This window comes from Carya illinoinensis, chromosome 10 (assembly GCF_018687715.1).
Source record: "Carya illinoinensis cultivar Pawnee chromosome 10, C.illinoinensisPawnee_v1, whole genome shotgun sequence".
Classification (NCBI taxonomy): Eukaryota; Viridiplantae; Streptophyta; class Magnoliopsida; order Fagales; family Juglandaceae; genus Carya; species Carya illinoinensis.
The window spans coordinates 33,688,505-33,710,238 of record NC_056761.1 but is presented as its reverse complement, the minus strand read 5'-3'; the positions used below and the strand labels follow the sequence as shown (position 1 = coordinate 33,710,238).

At 37.3% G+C, this 21,734-nt stretch overlaps 1 protein-coding gene across 1 annotated transcript; it reads left to right on the top strand.

Moving 5' to 3' along the window:
- Positions 1–1,325: 1,325 nt before the first annotated feature.
- LOC122278882 (calcium-transporting ATPase 1, endoplasmic reticulum-type-like) lies at positions 1,326–12,762 on the top strand. The gene is made up of 8 exons (XM_043089092.1): positions 1,326–3,177; positions 3,429–3,501; positions 3,642–3,763; positions 5,673–5,954; positions 6,065–6,442; positions 6,942–7,051; positions 11,540–11,768; positions 11,907–12,762. The coding sequence occupies exons 1-8, from the start codon at positions 1,765–1,767 to the stop codon at positions 12,483–12,485; spliced, it is 3,186 nt and encodes a 1,061-aa protein (XP_042945026.1). The 5' UTR covers positions 1,326–1,764; the 3' UTR covers positions 12,486–12,762.
- The last annotated feature ends 8,972 nt before the right edge of the window (positions 12,763–21,734 follow it).

The following is a 21,734-nucleotide window of genomic DNA, read 5'->3' as shown; positions in this document are numbered from 1 at the left end:
ACAAGGCATTCTATACTTGTCCAACAAGAAACAAGTCATATAACGTGAAAGCAACAAATGCTTTTTAATTGAAATTTGAATTTAAGAAGAGATCGTTGTAAATAAAAATGGAATAAAATATTATTATTTTAAAATTTAAAAAATTAAATTATTTATTATATTTTATATTAAAATTTAAAAAATTATAATAATAATAATATGAAATAAAATAAAATAATTTTACTATCCAAACGGACCGTCACTTTTTCTAAAATAAAAAATATTAATTTATTATAAAGTAATTAATGTATTATATAAAATCATATTAATTTATGAGTTTATTTTTATAATTTTTTTTTATACAATACTTCTCTTTTCGATACAAGGATATGATGGATTTATTATCTAAATTCTAAGGTTTATGCATTTAATTTATTTGGATATTCAAGCAATATTGATTAACTATTTAATAATGACTACATTCACACACGTGATAACAAACACTTTTCAAACTTACTTTATGTACCCATTTTTCTCCTATTCTAAATCCTAGCATCCTAGCAACAACAATAAGGACTAGTTTAGCCAACAAGAAAGATAAAAATAATAGCAATGTAATGTGAAAATTAGTAAATGCCCTTTAATGTAACGTCGCTTGTAAGGATACTTTTAAAATGTGTTAGTCCAAACATATATGATGATGATGTTTCGTTACAATTCAAAAATATTATTCCTGAATTGGGTTACATATTAGAAAAATGTTATTTATATTTATAATTTTAATTATATAACCATACGTACTAATATGTCAGTTATTAAAAATAAAAAAAAAAATTTAAAATTAGAGATTTGAAATCTAAAGTTAAAAAAGAGTATATTGCTAAAATGGAACTCTACAAAGATGATTTTTTGTCATTATAATGAATTGGCCGGTTTGATTACAGAAAATTAAACTATCTCATTTTTTATTATATAATTATTATAATTTTTTTAATTATCAAATAAAATATAATAAATAATTTAATTTTTTTAAATTTTAAAATAAAATTAATATTAAAAAATTATATTATAATAATATTTTATTTAATTTTTAATAAAATATCTTATTTCATCTAAACTATACAATCAAACGAGACAAGTCTATATTAAGCCCTGTAAGATGGAAGTGATAGAAAATTGAGTGTAACATAAAGAATAGCATTATTTTAAAAATTAAGAAAAGTATTAGAGATTATATTATGATTCGATTCCAACAACCATTGGTTTATTCCTTTATTTAAAAAAAAAAAAATCACATCCAATAAGTTATTGATGATATAAAATAAAGAAAGCACAAAGCATAAGCATGAAATTATGAGTCATATGCTCTGGTTTGTCCGGTAATCTATCGCACGGAAGGTTAGCAGGTAGTTTCGATATCTCCTCTCTAATCTAAACGCAGTGTGTGTGTGAGAGAGAGAGAGAGAGAGACAGAGATTGTGGAGGCTCAGTGGAAAATTTGGAATCATTCCTCGATCTGATACGCCTCATTGAGTGGTCGAAGCTTTTTTCCTATTTCTGACTTTTATTTTTTATTTTTCTTTTTATTTTGTATACTTTTCTAGAGAAACAAACAAACGCTAATTTAAAGGGCCCTTTAGAAACCAGTCGGAGTTCTGTGATTTGGGACTTGCAGTGTCATCGGAAATTTTGTTTGTCTTCAATTAATCAGGGTTTCGTACGATTTGATCTAGAAGATTGTGTTTTCCCGAGGAAACAAGTTCATACTCAAAGTCCGTAGTCTCTATGGGGAAGGGCGGCCAAGACTACGGAAAGGCGGAAATCGTTAGCCCCAAACCCTCCGATCGAGAGGTATTTCCAGCCTGGGCGAAACAGATTTCAGAATGCGAGAAGCACTACCAGGTGAACAAGATATCTGGACTAGGATCCGAAGACGTCGAGAGATGGCGCAAGATCTACGGATTCAACGAACTGGAGAAGCATGAGGGCCAGTCCATTTGGTCTCTGGTTATCGAGCAGTTCAACGACACTCTGGTCCGGATCCTACTTGTGGCAGCAGTCATATCCTTCGTGCTCGCCTGGTACGACGGCGATGAGGGCGGCGAGATGGAGATCACCGCCTTCGTGGAGCCTCTTGTGATTTTCCTTATCCTGATTGTTAACGCAATCGTTGGAGTTTGGCAGGAAAGCAATGCTGAGAAGGCACTAGAAGCGCTTAAGGAGATTCAATCGGAGCACGCCACGGTTATTCGCGACGGCAAGAAGCTCCACAATTTGCCTGCGAAGGAGCTAGTGCCCGGCGATATCGTGGAGCTTAGGGTTGGCGATAAGATCCCTGCCGATATGCGCGTCTTGGAATTGATTAGCTCGACCTTGAGGGTTGAGCAGGGATCACTGACTGGTGAAAGTGAAGCTGTGAATAAGACCAATAAGGCAGTTCAGGAGGACGCTGATATTCAAGGGAAGCGATGTATGGTTTTTGCTGGGACGACGGTTGTGAATGGTAATTGCATTTGCTTGGTTACTCAGACGGGTATGGAGACAGAGATTGGAAAGGTGCATGAGCAAATTCACGAGGCATCGCAGAGCGAGGAAGATACGCCGTTGAAGAAGAAGCTGAATGAGTTTGGTGAGATGCTGACGATGATAATTGGAGTGATATGCGCGGTGGTGTGGCTCATCAATGTGAAGTACTTTCTTACTTGGGAGTATGTGGATGGGTGGCCTAGAAATTTCAGATTTTCGTTCGAGAAGTGCACGTATTACTTTGAGATTGCAGTGGCATTGGCCGTGGCTGCAATTCCCGAAGGTTTACCGGCGGTTATCACAACGTGCTTGGCGCTTGGTACGCGTGAAATGGCTAAGAAGAATGCCCTTGTGCGGAAGCTGCCGAGCGTTGAAACTCTGGGTTGTACGACTGTGATTTGTTCGGATAAAACCGGAACCTTGACTACAAACCAGATGGCTGTGGCGAAGCTTGTGGCGATGGGGAGTGATGCTGATAGGCTTCGAACCTTCAAGGTTGATGGGACTACATACAATCCATATGATGGTAAAATACATGACTGGCCAATGGGTGGTATGGATGATAATCTTCTAATGATTGCAAAGATAGCTGCTGTCTGCAATGATGCGGGCATTGCTCAGTCGGAGCATAAATATGTAGCCACTGGAATGCCTACCGAGGCAGCTCTAAAGGTAAGACCTTTCTTTTTGAAATTTGTTTTCGTATTCACATTTGTTTTCTATCTTTGTGACAGATTCCCCCCTCGAATAACCCATAATTAATGGACAACGGTGAAAAATTTTCTGTTCTAAAAAAATGAAAATAAAAAAAATCTGCAAGTTGGGTTGCTGTATCGTGTTTTGTTTATTTCACACCTGCTCTGCAACCGCAAGTAAAATTGTTGTTGAGATTCACACTTGAATCTGCTCTCTATGCATTTCAGGTTTTAGTTGAGAAGATGGGCCCTCCTGAAGGTTCCAACCATGGTGGATCAACGAGGAGGAGTGATTTACTACGTAAGTTGAAACTGGCATACTTCTCTATTTAGAGTTTAGACGCTTTCCACCTCCAAGAAAATGAAAAAGTTTTATAACCTTGATGATTTACATGGTCTGCTGCCGTATTTTATTTCATTCGTAATTTTACATTTATTTAGGTTGCTGCCAATTGTGGAATGAATATGAACATAGGATTGCAACTCTTGAGTTTGATCACGATAGGAAGTCCATGGGTGTTATTGTGAACTCCCAATCGGGGAAGAATTCATTGCTAGTGAAGGTATTCTCTCTCTCTCTCTCTCTCTCTCTCTCTCTCTCTCTCTCTATATATATATACACACACACACATATATATATAGGAAAAATTTAGTTGCAAGTACAATTGCACACTAATATGTGTACTAATCTAATGTGATTGGTTAAAAAGTAGATTTTATTGAAAATAGTGTTAATTTAAATTTTGAATATGAAAGAATCAGTATTGGTATGCAGATTAGCACTCGACTTTGCTTGTATGTAGCAAAACTCATATATATATTATTGTATGAAAGAAACTCTCACACTTATTTTGCCTTTCTATTAACTGCAACAGTATAATTGTGATATAACAGGAGCTATTCGCGATGCATGGGCAATGTGTTTCCTTTTCATTTGGTGGTTTTGTTTATTTTGTAAGTAAGAAGAGATTTTATCAGAAATGAATGTATAGGCGAAGCCCATGTACACAAGAAGTATACAAAAGAAACACCTAAATACATCTTAGGAAACAAAAAGCGACATCAGAAAATCATGAACGGAAGATCCGTTAATAACTAAAGCTGAAAACCAAAACAGCAAAGAGTGCACAAAAATATTTCAGATTTGCTTGAGAGAACGCTCCATGTCATTAAAACACTGCACATTCCTGTCCAAATGCACCACATAAGATGCAAAGGAATCTTCTTCTAGGCTGCGCCCACTTGAGAACAACCATGAAGCCCGATCCAACATGCAAGTAGGTCAAGCACTCTCAAAGGCATCACCCAAGCCAAGCCGATTCTACAAAAGATGCCATCCCACAAAGCCCCTGCCACCTCACAATGCAAGAGTATTTGATCCACAGTTTCCCCAATTCTTTTTACATGTGAAGCACCAATCCATAACTATAATACCTTGCTTCCTTAAATTATCCAGCATCAAAATTTTCCCAAGAGAGGCAGTCCAAATGAAAAAAACCACTTTGGAAGGCATGTGGGACCTCCAAATACACTTCCAAGGAAAAGGAGGACTATCCTGAAAAGTCAACAGCTTAGAGTACGAATGAACAGTGAAATTTTTGCACCCCTTAAGACTTCCACAACATCCTATCCTCATCATTACCACCAAACCTCAAAGAGTATTGAAAGCTGAAAAAAGTTGAAACTTCGTCAATCTCCCATTCCTGTACAGCTCTAGTTAAACAAATATCCCACTGAACAGTACCACTAGAACAACAAAGCAAATTTGAAACAGTAGCAAACTGATCTGAAGTGAATAAAAAAATAGCCGGAAACACACTATTGAGGGCCCAATCACCACATCAAATGTTAAACCAGAAATGGGGTCCTAGATCCCTCACCAACAGCAAAACTAACATGACTAACAAAGCTCTCCCAGCCCTTTCTAATGAACTTCCAAAGCCCCAAACCATAAACCCCCCTGAACTACATTAGAACACCAACCCCCCCAAGAAGTTTCATTTGGTGGTTTTTTAAGTGCAGTATTTCTTGGGAAAGCTTCTACAAATTTAATGGTTCAGTTGAACTTGTCTCTACAGTTGCAGTCAAATGCCTCCTTGATTTATCATTAACATGCTTGGTTAGTTGATTTGTATGTTTAAAACCTTAAAAGCGCAAAATGTGGAGAAGAGAATTTGTTCTCGTTTATCAGACTGAGAATCCTGGGGGAACCCCCCTGGCGGGTGGGTATAAGGGGGACAAATTTGGCAATCAGAAGTATATAAGGTGCTAGGTTTCCATGATCCTGTATTGATTCAACTGAACTTGTATAAAATTGTAATTAATGTCTTCTGTATAATGAAGAGCTGCTGATTATTTCATGTTGCTAATGGCAATTACTTTGCAATTTTTTTTTTACTTCCATTTAGTTTGTTTTTCACTGTGTCAATTGTACCATGTTATATAATTCTAATATAAAGTTAATTGTGACAGGGTGCTGTAGAAAATCTCTTAGAGAGGAGCACTAAGTTTCAGTTGCTTGATGGATCTGTTGGACTTCTTGATAAGAATTCAAGGAAACTCATTTTAGATGCTCTTCAGGAAATGTCAACTGGTGCACTGCGCTGTCTTGGCTTTGCATACAAAGATGAGCTCCGTGATTTTGAAACCTATGATGGTAATGAAGATCATCCAGCTCATGAACTTTTACTTGATCCTTCAAATTATTTATCCATTGAGAGTGACCTCATTTTTGTTGGCTTGGTTGGACTGAGGGTAAGTCTTGACATTGCTAAATTGTACATGCTTTGCTTATTCAATCACTATATTTTTCTTTAGTAGCCTTAGGCCTAACTTTGCGCAATCAATTTTCCAAATTTTTATAGGACCCTCCTAGGCAAGAGGTTTACCAAGCAATTGAGGACTGCAGAGCTGCTGGGATTCGTGTTATGGTTATCACTGGAGATAATAAGAATACGGCTGAAGCAATCTGTCGGGAAATAGGTGTATTTGGACCTAATGAAGACATAAATTTGAAAAGTATAGCAGGAAAACAGTTTATGCAACTGCATGATCAGAAAGCTCATCTACGCCAAACTGGTGGGCTCCTGTTTTCTAGGGCTGAACCAAGGCACAAGCAAGAAATTGTGAGATTGCTTAAAGAGGACGGAGAGGTGGTTGCCATGACTGGTGATGGAGTGAATGATGCGCCTGCATTGAAACTCGCTGATATTGGGATTGCAATGGGCATTGCTGGAACAGAGGTGTTGTTCCTTTTCGTTTAGTAAATTATTTGTCATATTTACATTTTGAGGTACATGCCATGCCAATGGTAGACCTAATTGAAAGGAATAATCAGCAAAGAAGCTGACTTATTAAAGAAATCATTTAGGGAGAAATGCCTAAATGGTAATATTAGAATTTCCATGAGGTAATGGAGGCAATACTGAGAGAATGGATATGTTTCATTTAATTTTATGGACAGAAGTAACATACTAAAACCAATTGTATGGACAGTTGATGTGCATTGGACAAAATTGAATGCTGTTGAACTGGACTGATGTGGCATATGCACTGGTAGATGGAATAAGGGAGTAAGCATTAGTAATATTGTATACCATAATTGTAACACCACTAACTTCTTTCCTGGTTAAAGTACACTTGTTTTTTTTATCAGTGAAAAAATACGTAACTTGTAATTTCCCTATATTCCTTGTAACTCTCCAATCTTTTTCAACCATTATTTCAATTTCCTACTTTCAGGTCGCAAAAGAAGCTTCAGATATGGTGTTGGCAGATGATAATTTTAGTACAATTGTTGCAGCTGTTGGTGAAGGCAGATCTATCTACAACAATATGAAGGCATTTATCAGGTTGGATCATACTTGTTTAGTTTTCATTTTGCATGATTTTGAGACAATCAATAATCAAAAAAAGAAAGCTCTTAAAATGGTGTACTTCAAAGTTGGGATTTAGCTATAGTTAAACTTCAGTCTGTATGGTGGCCTGTGTATTGTCATGAAATAGCCAATTTTGACCGATTGAAAAGGTTGAATGAAATTATAGCCATGACTAGGTAAAAATGAATGGCTATTAACAAACTACAAGTGATTTATTTGAGTTGCTTTCCTTGCTTGATATTTGAAAATGTTGGTGGATGGTCATATAGTTGTTTTGTTGTTAGTGGATAGTTTCTAATTATAAAATAAAAATGTATCTAACTTGATGCACTAACATAATGAAACTGTAAAATCCCATTAGTTTTCCATCTAATTTGTTCTGAAGTGCAATGTGAATTTGATGCTTAACGGCTCAGATCATATCTAGGGTTGGTCATGTGCTGGCATGGGTCGAATCTGGATCGTCACCTTGGGTAAAATTGTATCGCCTTCCCAGCCCAGCCATGCCTAGACTTGTGCCTTAGATTGCAGGCATGGGCCCAGGATTGGCCTGGGTATTCCCATTGATTGTTCTTTATTTGGTATGAAATTGTCTTTGTATTCATCATTAAGATCTTTGTTTTACTCATTAAAAAAGTCTTTTTAGTCATTTATTTTTTTCTTTAAATTTTTTGTTTATAAGCCCCTTCCAAGTTTTGTTTTTGTTCATGGCTTAAGGTATAGATATTGGAGATCTTTTATTCAAACATCCTCAAGTAAAAAAAATCCGTGAAGGAAAAAGAAAATTAAAGGATTATAATGGGAACCATAATATTATGAATGAAATCTCATTTTGCTTGGGAGGAGAAGTTCAAGCCCTTTTTAATGATTTTAATGGGCTCTACTTGTTACATTGATTAGTCCTTCATAGTGACAAGGAGAGCATGCTTTTTTCCATGTCATGTTAGTGGCATCATCTCGCCTTGACCTTCTCTTTCCCCATTTATCTTTTTTTTTTTTAAAAAAAATATATATATTAATACCCCAAATTTTGTATAGAAAGGTGAATGGAATTCCACATTATTTGGGAGGGAGTAGTTCAAGCCCTTCATTATCATTTCAATGGCTCCAATTATAACATTGAATACTTTTTTTTGGAGTATCGGCCCAGGTTTAGTTTCAGTCTTCTTTGGGTCATTACAAAAGAAATGGTATTAAAGATAATTCCAACCAAAAGTATGGGACTTTTGTCTTGCCACCTATGATGGAATGGCCCGACAGAATGTCAAGGATTAAGAAAGGGGGGGGGGGGGGGGGGATTATAATATCCCAAATTTCATATGGGAAAGTGGTAAATGAGATCCCACATTTTTTGGGAGGGAGAAATCCATACCCTTTATAATAATTTAAGGACACTCCAATTGTAACATTGACTAGCCTTTTTTACCCACCTGTGGGTAGTCCAAGTGGTAAGGGCAAACTTGTGTGCATGAGTCTCATGTCACAGGTTTGATTCCCCCTGGGAACAAACTACGATTTAAGTGAGGTGGGTTGCTGTGCTAGTCTCCCCGGGAGTTTAGGTTCCAGGGTTGAGTCCTAAGGGCTATGCCATGAGGCGGTTCCCCGGTAATAAAAAAACATTGACTAGTCTTTTTGGAGTATGGGCCCAAATGTCGCTTGACTCTTCCTTAGGTCATTACGTAATTTGATTTCTGGTTCAAATGCCATTTCCTTTTCCATAAGGATAGGGCACCATGTGAGGCTGTGGGTTCAAGATCTAGTAGGTACATGTATAACATTTTTGATAAGTAAGCAGATTAATATAAAATGCATGGTTCGTCATCAAAAGATGAAAAAAATGCATACTATACTGTCATTTTTATATAACTTATCAAAAAAAGAGAGTGCATGCAAAAAGGACAATGAATAGATTATCTTATGATCTATTTTGGGATCATAAGATAGGAAGGATTGCATGCTATATTTTCATTTTTAGATTTTTCAAATATTCATACCTTAGGCTTTAGCACTTAGGTTATTGGATATTTTTCGTTTTTGTAAGGAGTAGAGCTCTCGTGTATCCATCTTGAGTATGTTGGCCTCAATGCCCTCCTTTGCAAATAAACAAAAGGACATATAATGCACACAGTGCTCTGTCATGTGCATTTCTGTTTGGATTTTTAACATAGTACTTTAGTGCTGTCGAGTTGATTCATTTTGTTTTGCATTGGTTCATTAGTGGAGTCTAATCTCGTTGTGATTGTGGAATTACTATAGGCTAAATAACTTATAATGCACATAGTGCTCTGTCATGTCTAGTCCAGCAGTACTAGGGCTGTAAATGAACTAATCTATTTGATAGTTTGCTTGATACTCGTCCGGTTAAACTCAAATTGAGTTGTAGAAAAAAAATCGCCTGTGAAAGCAGATACCCGCTTGATTAGCAAATGACATATACCCGGCAAAACTCGACTCGACTAGGCTGTGGCTGTCATTAAGGCCGCCCGTTTATGTCGGAGTCGACTTGTGAGCTCACTCGATTAAAGCTTATTCATAAATTGATAAATATATATAGACACCTATGTATATATATATATATTAGTTAATAATATAAGCATAGCATCTTTTATAATTAAATATATAGTATGTAATCTAATTACTTATGCATAGTCACTTGTGCCTCTATATTGAATATAAATGATAGCTATATTTTATTATTTGTACAATAGTTAGTTGATAAAGCTTTTCATGGCTCTTTAGTATGTGCTAAGTGTATTCTTTTATACGTTTAGTGTACTTGGTTACTCTTATTGATATATATAATATTTTTACTTATTAAAAAGTTAGTTGATAAGATTTAATAATTTTATATACTAGTACGCGAGAAATATATATGAAATGTTGATATAATATATACTATCATATTATGTATATGTATTTGTAATTTATGGAGGCATATAATAATTATTATTATGGATAAACATCAACTAGTTACATAGTAATTATTTATAAATTTTACAATTTCTAATTCAATAGAGGTTCTATTTGTTATTTGTAAAAATTCCATTAAATTTATATTTATATTTTTTTATTTATCTAATCTCTTAAATATTAGTTTAACTTGAGCCGAGCCGAGTTCGGCAATCCAAAGACATGTTCGGCTCGGCAATTACAGCTTTAAGCGGTACTGTCACTTCTGATTTGGTGTATACGGCCTCTTTAGCAAGTGAGAGAGATATTTGGGTGTACATTACAAAATCATGCAAACTTGCTGGTTTTTCAAGATGATGGAATCATTATCTAAAAGTAATGCTATATACAATCCCGGAGTGTGCAATCTCTGCATACTCCATTTGAAAAAAAGTAGGAGCCATCATTAAAAAAATTATTTTTTTATGTGGGCTCCAGATTTACCCACTTTTTTCAAATGGAGTATGCGATGATTGCACATTTTAGGATTGCAAATATTATTTCTCTCTCCAAAAGGTTTTTATAAGAAAAAAAAATAGTATTATCATTTTTCCTATGGGTGACAATATATGACATGACTTATGAACCCAACACGAAATTAGTGGATTTGGGTTTTATGTTAACGGATTCAGGTCAAAACGGGTTGGCTAGTTAAGACACGATTTATAAACAAGTCAATAACGGGTCAATCTATTTAACCCAAAATCAACCTGTTTTGACCTATTTAGATTTTATTTCAAAATTACAATTTTATTATTGTTGAGTTATAATATTGATATTTCTCGTTATGCTTATGTTGTGATTGTTAAGGTTGTAATTTTGGACTTATGCTTTGTTATTGTAGGTTTTATAATATTGGTTTTATTTTATGTTAAAATTTGAAAAATGTTGATATTTTTTGTTAGTAGGTAGTCTTATTTTTTTTTTTAAAATATTGTGGCTACTAATAAATATAGATTTTAACTTTTACATGAAATTATGTTAATCAGGTAAAATGGGTTATGCGTGTTAGTTCAAACCCATTTACATGAAACAGGTTTAAATGAGTCGTGTTGTATTGACCTATTTCTAATTAATTATTAAACAAGTCAAAATGGGTGACATGACATGACCCGTTATCTAAATGGGTCAGGTTAGGATTTGAAAGTTTGATATGTTTAGCTTAATGAGTCGGGTTGACCTATATAGTTAAATGTTCAGGACTTGACATGACACAAACACGACCTGAAAATACGAATTGCCACCCCTAATCTTTCTTCAATGCAGAACTGCAATCCATGTTTGGTGATATTTACCTAGTCCTTTTGTCAGCACTTCATACTAGTCAAGCTGTGATCAATTGGTCTTTGAATTTTGAAAGGCACCTTTGTTGAAATTAATATGTGAAAGTCGTATATCTCCTTTTACTTATAAAAACAAAAGTTTTTATCTCGTTTCATAAAATTGATTACTTTTCTGCCTCTTATGATGACATGTTAATGTGTATTTTTTGTGTTTCCAACCATTATTCAGGTACATGATTTCGTCCAACATGGGTGAGGTTGCCTCTATTTTTCTAACAGCAGCTTTAGGTATTCCTGAGGGCTTGATACCTGTCCAACTTCTGTGGGTCAATCTTGTTACTGATGGACCACCTGCAACTGCTTTGGGATTCAATCCTCCAGATAAGGACATAATGAAGAAGCCACCTCGTAGAAGTGATGACTCACTAATCAATGCTTGGATTTTATTCCGCTATCTGGTATATGTCCTTTCCTTATGCTCCAACATATGTTGACATTAATGTTTAGAAGTTTTCATTTTTTCTTTCTGCACACTTTCTGCTGATAGCACCCAGGGACTTGATATGTAATTAATCCACTTTAACAACTGCACACAGGTCATCGGGATGTATGTCGGAATAGCAACAGTTGGTATATTTATCATTTGGTACACCCATGGTTCCTTCCTGGGCATCGACCTCAGTGGAGATGGTCATAGCCTGGTCACATACTCCCAACTTTCCAACTGGGGGCAGTGCTCATCCTGGAAGAACTTCACCGCCTCATCCTTCACTGCTGGCAGCCAGGTCATCTCTTTTGAAAACCCTTGTGATTATTTCCATGGTGGTAAAGTGAAAGCGATGACACTCTCGCTCTCTGTTTTGGTTGCCATTGAAATGTTCAACTCCCTCAATGCCCTTTCCGAGGACGGAAGCCTCTTAACAATGCCCCCATGGGTGAACCCGTGGTTGCTTTTGGCCATGTCTGTCTCATTTGGCCTGCACTTCTTGATCCTCTACGTGCCATTCTTGGCAGGAGTATTTGGCATCGTGCCCCTCAGCTTCAATGAATGGCTCTTGGTTTTGGTAGTTGCATTGCCCGTGATTCTGATTGATGAGATTCTCAAGTTTGTAGGGAGATGTACAAGTGGGTCTCGAGCACCCAGTAGGAGAACGATAAAACCCAAGTCAGAGTGAGGCAACTTGTGGAGAATTTTTATTCCTAAGACTGCCACTGTTGGTTGGTATTTTTGACATGGGATTCTTAACCTCCGTTCTTTTGGCACTTAATAGTTTTTTATGGGGAAGAAGGAAAAAAAAAAAAAAGGACATTTTTTCATTACTTCATTAGACAATTTATGCAGCTTTGTTCTTGTCATGCCTATCGGGATGGAATGTCTCGAGGCAATGTATAAAATGCAGTAGGTTGGGATTCTGGCTGCAGTGTATAAAATGCAACCCCAACGAACCCTAATCCTCACATCTTCTAATTGACACTTCACACACGGTTAGAAATAATAAAGAATGGGGTAATGTGTTAGTTCTGATGGTTGATATGTGTAATGTATTAATTTTGATAATCAAGTTAGGTGCAATGTGTATTTTCCAACTAATAATTGTCTATAGACTATTAGATATCCCTCCCAACTGATCTCAAATGACCATTTGCAAACTTTTGTTGGTACCGAGGTTGTAACTCTAACTATAATCTAATCCGAAGGATTCTCTTTAAGCTCCATCTTTATAGTTGCAAAAAACTTACAACTTCTAGACTAAGGTATAACACGCAATAATTATAAAATCCATAATTCGATGTGAAAAAATAAAAAACATACCCATTTAAAATAAGAATCCCGAAAACAATGATAAATAAATTGAAACAATCTCATATTGCAAAGCTTTCATGTTAAAATATTTACAAAAAATAATTATAATAATAAACATAAACATAATAAAATATGTTTAAATCATTCAATGTATTTTTTTTAAATCATAAACTTGATGATAATAATAAAATCATATATTATTGTAAAATGTTATAGCAAATATAGGTTGTTGATGCATTTTTCCAGTATAGCCGAAACCCAACAATACGGTTGAATAGCTCATGATGATGACTTGGGCATTGATCGGTTCTAGCGTGCTCATACATGAAATAAATAATAACTAATAAATAAGGCATATAAAATATAGATAAAGAGAGAGATAGATTAATGTGGTTCGGCACAAAGGCTAAGTCCACAGGTTGCTTGGGGACAAAATCCGCTATACTTGATGATTCTACAGTTCTTTATGGCCTCATATATCTCTCAATAAATTAAAGAAATTAGGATCTTTAGGGAGGTTGAAGAAAAATTCCTTCCTTTTGGAGAGGAAAAAAATGAGGGATCTTTATGCATGGAGAAGTCTATAAAAAATTTGTAGAGATTCCCTCCTTTCATAAAGCTATATTTCGTTCTCTGAGTCATTGTCTTACGTCACTTTCACTTTTTTTTTTTTTTGGGCATGTGAATCAACTTCATTAGACTTGATTTCTTCTTTGCCTTATCTCTCTATGATCGTATCATTTTCCTTTATTATTGGTCATAGGTTTCCAATGGGCCAGACACAGTTTAGTTTATATCCAATAGATGTCCACAATTCTTAAGGTTGATTTTTCCAACAAGAAGGTTTTGAGAATCTCCAAGTCAAGCATAATTAAGATAATATATGAAAGCTGTAGAAAAATAAATTTGGGAATTAGTCCCCATTTTTCCATTATGCAATGAAAATCTACTACGGCGAACTTCGAGGAGATTTGCAAAATTTATAGTAAGGGCCTTTGAGGGCGGGTATATGAGATGTTTGTTTGTGCGAGCGATTGCTTGATAATCGAGCATATCAATGGTCATGTGTGACTGTTTATAGTTAGGGACAATCGTGCATTTCAAACTTGGTGATCGGTTTTGTTTTCGTGGGGACTAGTGGATTTCTTGCCCTTTAAGGTGATTTCAAGATTGCGATGTTTTGACATTAAAGTTAGAGTTTGTTTGTTGTAATTTGAGCTTAAGTGGTCAGGTAGCCAGTCGACCCCTTGGGTTCATCTCAGGTAGTTCCTGATGTGATACCCCAGAAGCGAACTTAGAGCAAAAGAATCTCTCTACTTTTGGATGTATTGATCTAATCAAAACATAGGATTTGCATTTTTGTTATTCTCAATTGTTATTGAATACATAACTTCTTAAATTGACTATTTTAGTTTCCTCTCTTGCCTATTGCGAGTAGAGGCTTCTTCCTGCTTTACGTGCAGGGGTCCCTATGATTGTATTGTGAGTGAACTGTGAGGATTATTGTGACATCCCTATTTTCCTTGTATTTTTAAGTATTTATTGTGCTAATTATTTTATTGGTTCCTTTATTGTAAATTGATTATTATTATTATTATTATAGTATTTTATCGTTATTATTGTTGAAGTTGTGTAATTTATTTTATTGTACTTTTTATTGTTATTAATTATAGTCCATTATTTATTGGCCCTTTATTTTAAATTATTTTACTATTGGATTTTACTACTTTATTTTACTAAGTTGTGCTTTTAATTGTCTTCTTAATTATTTATTCTTTTTAAGTTAGTTAAACTAGTGTTTTAAATCTTTTTCATTAGATTAGTTTTGAGATTCTGAGTTGAAGGACTAGACTAGGGGTGCTTCCCGCACCATATAGTGCAGGGTAGCCCTCTCCCCGCCCCTTGCCCCTGCTGCATGGGGCGGATGGGGAAATTTGTCCCCATCCCCCGCCCTCAGAGTGCAAGTGTAGGGTACCCCGTCCCGCATAACGGGGTGCGGGTTGGTGGGGGCAATACGTCCGGCCCCCTCCCCCTACTGGGCCTTGGGCCCAAAAGTGGTTTCTGGGCCATTTTTGGCCCAGAAGCTTTTCTTTTAGGCCCAGAAATAGCTTCTAGGCCATTTCGAGCCTATAAAATTATAAGTAAAAAAAGGTTTAAAAATCAGATAAAAAAAAAAGTTACATGAATAAAAAATGATTTTATGGCTACTAATTACTAGTCTACTAAAAAAATAAAAGTTACATGAATAAAAGTTACTAGTCTAATACCTAATAAACTAATAATAATAACTAAGTTATTACAAAATTGAAAGGCTAAACAATTACAAAATTATAAACATAAAAGTGTCCAATGGACATTGTATCAATATTACAAATCATTGAATACATAATACGAACAAATGATTCAAATTTTGAATATTCTAAAAAGAGAGCTGTGGGTTGTTTTTGACTGTGACATTTGGGGCGGCCTAGGCTTGAGCACATATTCATATTGCAGCAGAGGTAGACGTCGTCTCATGTGTTGCTACAACAATTAATACTAAAATTAGTACCGATGAAATCGAAATGAATATAAATAAATCAAAATAATAATATAAAAACAATTACCAGGTGGTCCAGATCCAGATTGATCACCACCCTCCTCCTCATCGGTCTCCTTAAAATCTAAAACATATGGAACATGAATATCATTTCCCATAGTCAAACTCTGTATGCATATTAATGCCTCCACATTTGTAGGAGACAATGAACTACGGAAAGGATCCAATATGCGTCATTTGGTACTAAAGGCCGACTCTGAAGCAACGATGCTAATAAGGATGACCAAAATACAACGGATAATCTTAGAAAGGATGAGATATTTCTTTGTTGCAGCCTTCCACTATTCTAATATATTGAAATCATCATCATCATCTTGGACCATATCCCATGACAAATAGTTATCTAACTCTGAAACCACCTCGGTAGATTGATGGACTAGTGTGAGATTCTGTGCGAGGGTCTTAGTTCACGGCATTCTATGCTTCTTTGTAGAAGGCTCGGTCACGGTGTTTGGAGGAGGCATTGGGGTAGGTGTATGTGTCTTAGATGCAGTACTACCCTTAATCGCATTAAACTCATCATACAATTTAGCCAGGGTATCTCGGGCCATTTCACCAATAAGATCAGCCAATGGCTAATCATGCACAAGTCCCAAACCATATAAAATGCTTGAAACTTTTAGATGGGGATCAAGAATAACAGCCACATATAACAAAATATTCATTCTAGTCAAATCTCCCCAATACTTGTCATATTTTAGCATCATGATCAATGCCATCCCCCTCATTCTTTCATTGGAATCCCTACGCATGTCTTCTAATTCTTCTTTCACTCTACATATTTGTTGATAAAACCCATGGGATGTGGGGTACAAAGAATCAGATATATTCAATGTGAAATCGTAAAAAAGCCCGAGAAAATCAACAAAAGTAGAAACTATCACCCAATCATCCTCATTAGGCTTTCCTAATCCCCCGTGCTCAGCAAAGTATTTGACATATTGGATGTTTTCATTACCCAATAATTGAAAGGCTACTTTATATTCTTGGGCCGCCTCCAATATTAAGAAGGTTGAGTTCCATCTAATAGGAACATCAGTACAAAGACCCTTCTTTGATGTTATGCCCGCAACCTTCGCAACAACCTTGAATTTCTCCAATCTAGAAGGAGAAGACCTCACAAATTTCACAGCCATTCTAACTCATGCAATCGAGTCATTAATATCTTTCAACACCTCAGTCACAATTAAATTCAGAATATGTGCAGCACATCTAACATGCAAATATTCACCACCCAAGAATGCCTTATTTGCCTCTTTAAGATAAGTCTTCAGATATCCCAAGGCGACATCATTAGACGAGGCATTATCAACTGAAATAGTCAAAACCCGTGCCCCCCCCACTCCTTTATTGCGGCCTCCAAGACCTTCCCAATCATCTCACTCTTGTGATTAGTTATTTGACAAAACTTAATGATCTTTTTGTGAAGAACCCAATCAGAATCAACAAAATGCACAGTCAAAGACATGTAATTCATATTTTGGATAGAAGTCCAAGTATCGGTAGTAAGGCAAACTACCAAACCCGCCAATTGGCCCCTCAAAACATCTTTATCATTTCTATACATCTTTTTAATATCTTTTGCCACAGTGTGATGAGAAGGAAGCGTAAATCTCAGCTTCAATTCTTGGACAAATTCTTGAACCACAAACGGAAAAAGGTAGCTCGTCCATGATAACCATACGAGCTAACTTCCTTCTATACTCATCAAGATTATACTTAGTATACCCCTTCAACGTTGGACCCCCAACCCATTACTCCCATTTGCCATTTTTCTTAATCCAATATCTAGTCTAGATTGACTCTTCTCTAATAAGGATCTTAATATTAGACTCTGATTGCATTGTTCCTCTAAATGGACCTTTATCTGGGATGTACCATGTTTCCTATAGTGACATCCATATATTTTTCCATAGTGATTACATTTAGCTTGTGGGTTATTGGGGTCACCATCCTCTAGTTTGGTAAAGTGAGACCAAACTATGGATATAGGTTTCTTGCCCTATGTGGGCTTGGGGGCTGGGCAAGGTGTACTCCCCGTAAGGGTTGGAGTAGGGTTAAGTTCTGGAACATAAGTATTGGTTGGGGCAGGAGAGCTTTCACTGAAATCCAGATCCCTTTGAGAAGACATTCTGATTTCTCAACACAGTAAAAAATTTTCAAAGTGTAATCAAACACAAGACATAAAAAAAAATGTAATAATACACCAAACAATAAACAAGGCAAAGTGCAAACCCCTAAATCAATTTATTTAGGGGTTTCGTATTGAAACCCTAAATTGAAATTTAGGGTTTCAAGTTTGTGGTTTGTGCGTCGTGCGAGGTAGTGAGAGACAAAGAGGAGAGAACGAGAGCAAGACTAAGAGAGAGTTTGAGAGAGACAGAGAGACTAGAGAGGAGTCTAAGAGAGTAGAGATAGAGAGAGAGTGTTGAGTGTTCGTCAGTCTTTGAGAAGAATGGGGATTGGGGGGGGGGGGCTGTGGGTGGGACTTAACTCACTAAATGAAACGATGCCGTTTTGTCCATGACAAAATGGCTCCGTTTCATTTAGTAATGGATTTTAATATATATAATTATATATAAATATAAATATATATATATATATTATATGCGGATGCTGGGCTTAGCCCCCTTCATCCCCTGGCTTCGCTCTGCATCTTTTTGTGCAGGTGGGGGGCCCCTGTCCCCTGCCCATACGGTACGAAGCCCCCGCCCCGCTGCCCACCCCTAGACTAGATCTCATTTCTTTTCCTTCCCTTTTCTTTTTCCCTTTTCTCTTTTTTCTTCTTTCTTTTCCCCTATTTTCTCCTACACGCGACACCCTCTCCTTCCTCTCATGTAGTGCACCTCATTGTCCACTAACTTGCCACTGTGCACCGCCCATTGGCATCACTGCCCACCCCACCACCTTCCTCTCACGCCAGTGACCTCACCCACCCCAGCCACCACCCCTACACCCCCTCTTTCTCTCTCATGGCCGTGTATAGTCTGATTGGGCTATATACTCACTACGCTGCCGTGCGCTACCCAATGGCGTCACCATCACCACAACAGCTTCCTCTTTTGCCAACCATCATCCTCCACCAAGCTCAGTCCCTGACTCTACGCCATTCGCTCCCACGAAGCCCACCATGACCCACAATTTTTCTTCCCTTCCGCCAGTTGCCTAGCCACCACACCGCCACCATTAGCTCCCCCTCTCCCTAATGAGTCTCCCCTAGCCTCCCCACCCCCAACTGAGCCTCCACCTTCTCTCACTCTTCCTCACTCTCCCATGGCCTCTCTTTCTCCAAGTTGGCCGATCTCCTCCGTGTGCAGCCACCCACGGCTCCAAGCCACCACCATCAACTCCACTAACCTCCATAAGCCCCTCCATGGCCAACCCAAGCCTCTCGTAGCTTCCATTTGAAATTCTCAGTTTGAAACCCATGACCATTGCTTGGAAAACACTGTCTGCCGCTGCTCTGCCACTTTTGGCGTGGCCTTTGATCTTTTAGAGTTGCCCTTTATTACTGTAAGTATTTTCGTAAAGAAATTTTGAGATTTAAATATATTTTTATACTAACAAATTTTTGCAGTCTAGTTGGTTATGCCAGGCCTTGTGTTAGAGGAGTATGAGGGTTGGATTGGATTGGAGGATGGGTTTGTCTGTGAAATTGGATTGTGTTTGGGTTGTTATATGTTGTGTTTGGTGTCATGTTATTCATTGCATTATTGCATGTATTTTAATTTGCATTGAATGGCAACTGGGTTTTCAAGTGAGAAAGGAATTTTTGGATGCGTCTGTATCACGGCTCCAAGCCGAGATGGGGCATTATCTTGGTGGAGCTCATCTGGTCACTCGGGAGCATAATATAGTAAGTGACATCCCCTAGGTTGTAGCTGGGCAACAAAGGGATCGGACGGGATGGTAATGCTCTCATGCCAACTCTGTGGCCCCTCTACTAGCGGGGGCTAGAGGATGCTTGACCACAAAAGTGCTGAGCGTGGAATTAGGCATCGCTCATTTTGAAGTTACATGCACGGTCGTTACCCGTGGTGTGATGAAGGGAGTCAGGATGTGTGGATGGTCCCTATGGGAGATCGTGATGCATACGGGATAATTGGATAATGGGCCATTTTCTGGAAAAATGGCTGGCTTTGATAAAAGGATTTATGTGGATCATTTTCTAAGAAAATGGTGGATTTTATGTTGGGCCATTTTTTGAAAAAATGGCAAGTAATTATTTTAATGTATTTGTTTTTGGGCCAAATGAGATTTTTAGCGTGCGCTAGAAAATAATCATTTTGGGAAAATGATGGTTTTGAGCTCATGTATATTTCAGCATATGCATGCATACTTGTTGGGTGTATAAATGTGCTTTTATCTCGTGGGTTGTTTGGTTGATTACTTCTGAGATTCATATCTCATCTGGTATTTGATACCCTGTAGTTCCATTTTATGGAATCATAGATTTTGATGTAGATGATGATGCAGAGCCTGAGGTTTCAGCTCCACTTTCTCGCGTGTTGGGATTTTTTTCCTGCTTTTGGATCATGTATTTTAGTTTCATTATATTTTCATTGGATAATTGTAATATCTTTTGAAATTCTTTTATTTATGTGAATTTGTATTAAGCAATTATGGTACTTAGTTGACTAAATTTAATTTATCTGCTACGACTTTTGTTTTACCCTTGTTGCATATGCACACACTTAGCACTTGTAGTTGGGGTGTGTGACCCATGTTATCAGCATTCTAACATCACGATTCCCGTATTTCCATATGTGGGAGTCAGGGGCGTCACAATTATGGCTGAAGAATTGGAAGGCTTGTACAGTAGGCTGTCTTTGACTGAATCTAAAGAGGAAGCTATCTTCGTTGACGCAGAGGTGGTTCAAGACACTGTGCTGTGGGGTGAAAAGTGTTTGATAGTACAGTTGTGTAATCGAAAAACTATAATAAGAAAGCTCCGAAGCAGATGATGCAGAGCGTTTGGCTCCTGTGAAGTCAATGTGAGTTTAGGATTTGGACTCTAAATTCTTAATTGCAGAATTTGAGGATGTGAAGGATAAAGATAGCGTCATCAGGGATGGTCCCTGGACTTTCGACAAACACTTGGTATTAGGTTAAAATTTTGATGGCTCTCAACAACACAAATGTTGTAGTTAACCGAGGCTTCGTTTTGGGTGCGAGTTCATGACTTGCCTTTAATGGCTCAAAATGAAATTGTGGGAAGATTGATTGGAAGTACCCTGGGTATAGTCAAGGACATTGATCTACTTGATAGGGAGATTGCCTGGGGCGAATTTCTACAGTTTGAATTCGTTTGGATATTATGAAGCCTTTGTTAAGGGGGAAGAAATTATGCATCGGTTTTGGTGTGCCTTACTGGGTGTGATTCTCATATGAGAGTTTGCCTGACTTTTGTTACGTTTGTGGGAGAATTGGTCATTCTAAAAAAGATTGTGAATAGAGTGGAAGTTTTTGATGAGAAACAGGGCTCCCTCCCCTATGGTCAATGGTTGCGTGAAGTTGGTCGTAAGGGAAAAGCTACTGAAGTTTTAGGCTGCTATCAGCTGTCTACGAATGGGGATGTTCAGGCAGATGAGCTCACGTGCAGGGGGGTGGGGGAGAGAGAGAGAGAGACAGTTACAGAACCAACAACTCCTGCAATTGCGAACGTTCAAAAACCCCATCAATTCAAGTTATCCAGAGGAAATGAGGATCCATGATAAAGTGGAGATTAATGTTGGTGACCGGATGAGTATTAAAGATGGTGGATTGTGGAATTCACGCATGCTTGTTTCTGAGAATTTGAAGGAGTCGTTGGAAGGGATGCTGGGTGGGCTGTGGTAATGAGGTACATGAAGTGGGCCATGTAAGTAGTCGAAATGGAGTGGGCCAAATAAATGATGGCTCTATTTTGAAAGGTGCTCAAGAGGCTCATTTGGTTGTGGGCCTTTAGGAGGAGTCGAGTCTTTCTAGTAAAGGAAATAAGGAAGCTCAAACGTGGAAAAGAAAGTTCAAGCAGTTGGCATC

Bases quoted from the DNA above. Each gene is read 5' to 3' on its own strand.
- LOC122278882 (XM_043089092.1), top strand. From the start codon at position 1,765: ATGGGGAAGGGCGGCCAAGACTACGGAAAGGCGGAAATCGTTAGCCCC. The intron at 3,178-3,428 runs GTAAGACCTTTC...TATGCATTTCAG, and splicing joins CTACCGAGGCAGCTCTAAAG to GTTTTAGTTGAGAAGATGGG. The intron at 3,764-5,672 runs GTATTCTCTCTC...TAATTGTGACAG, and splicing joins AGAATTCATTGCTAGTGAAG to GGTGCTGTAGAAAATCTCTT.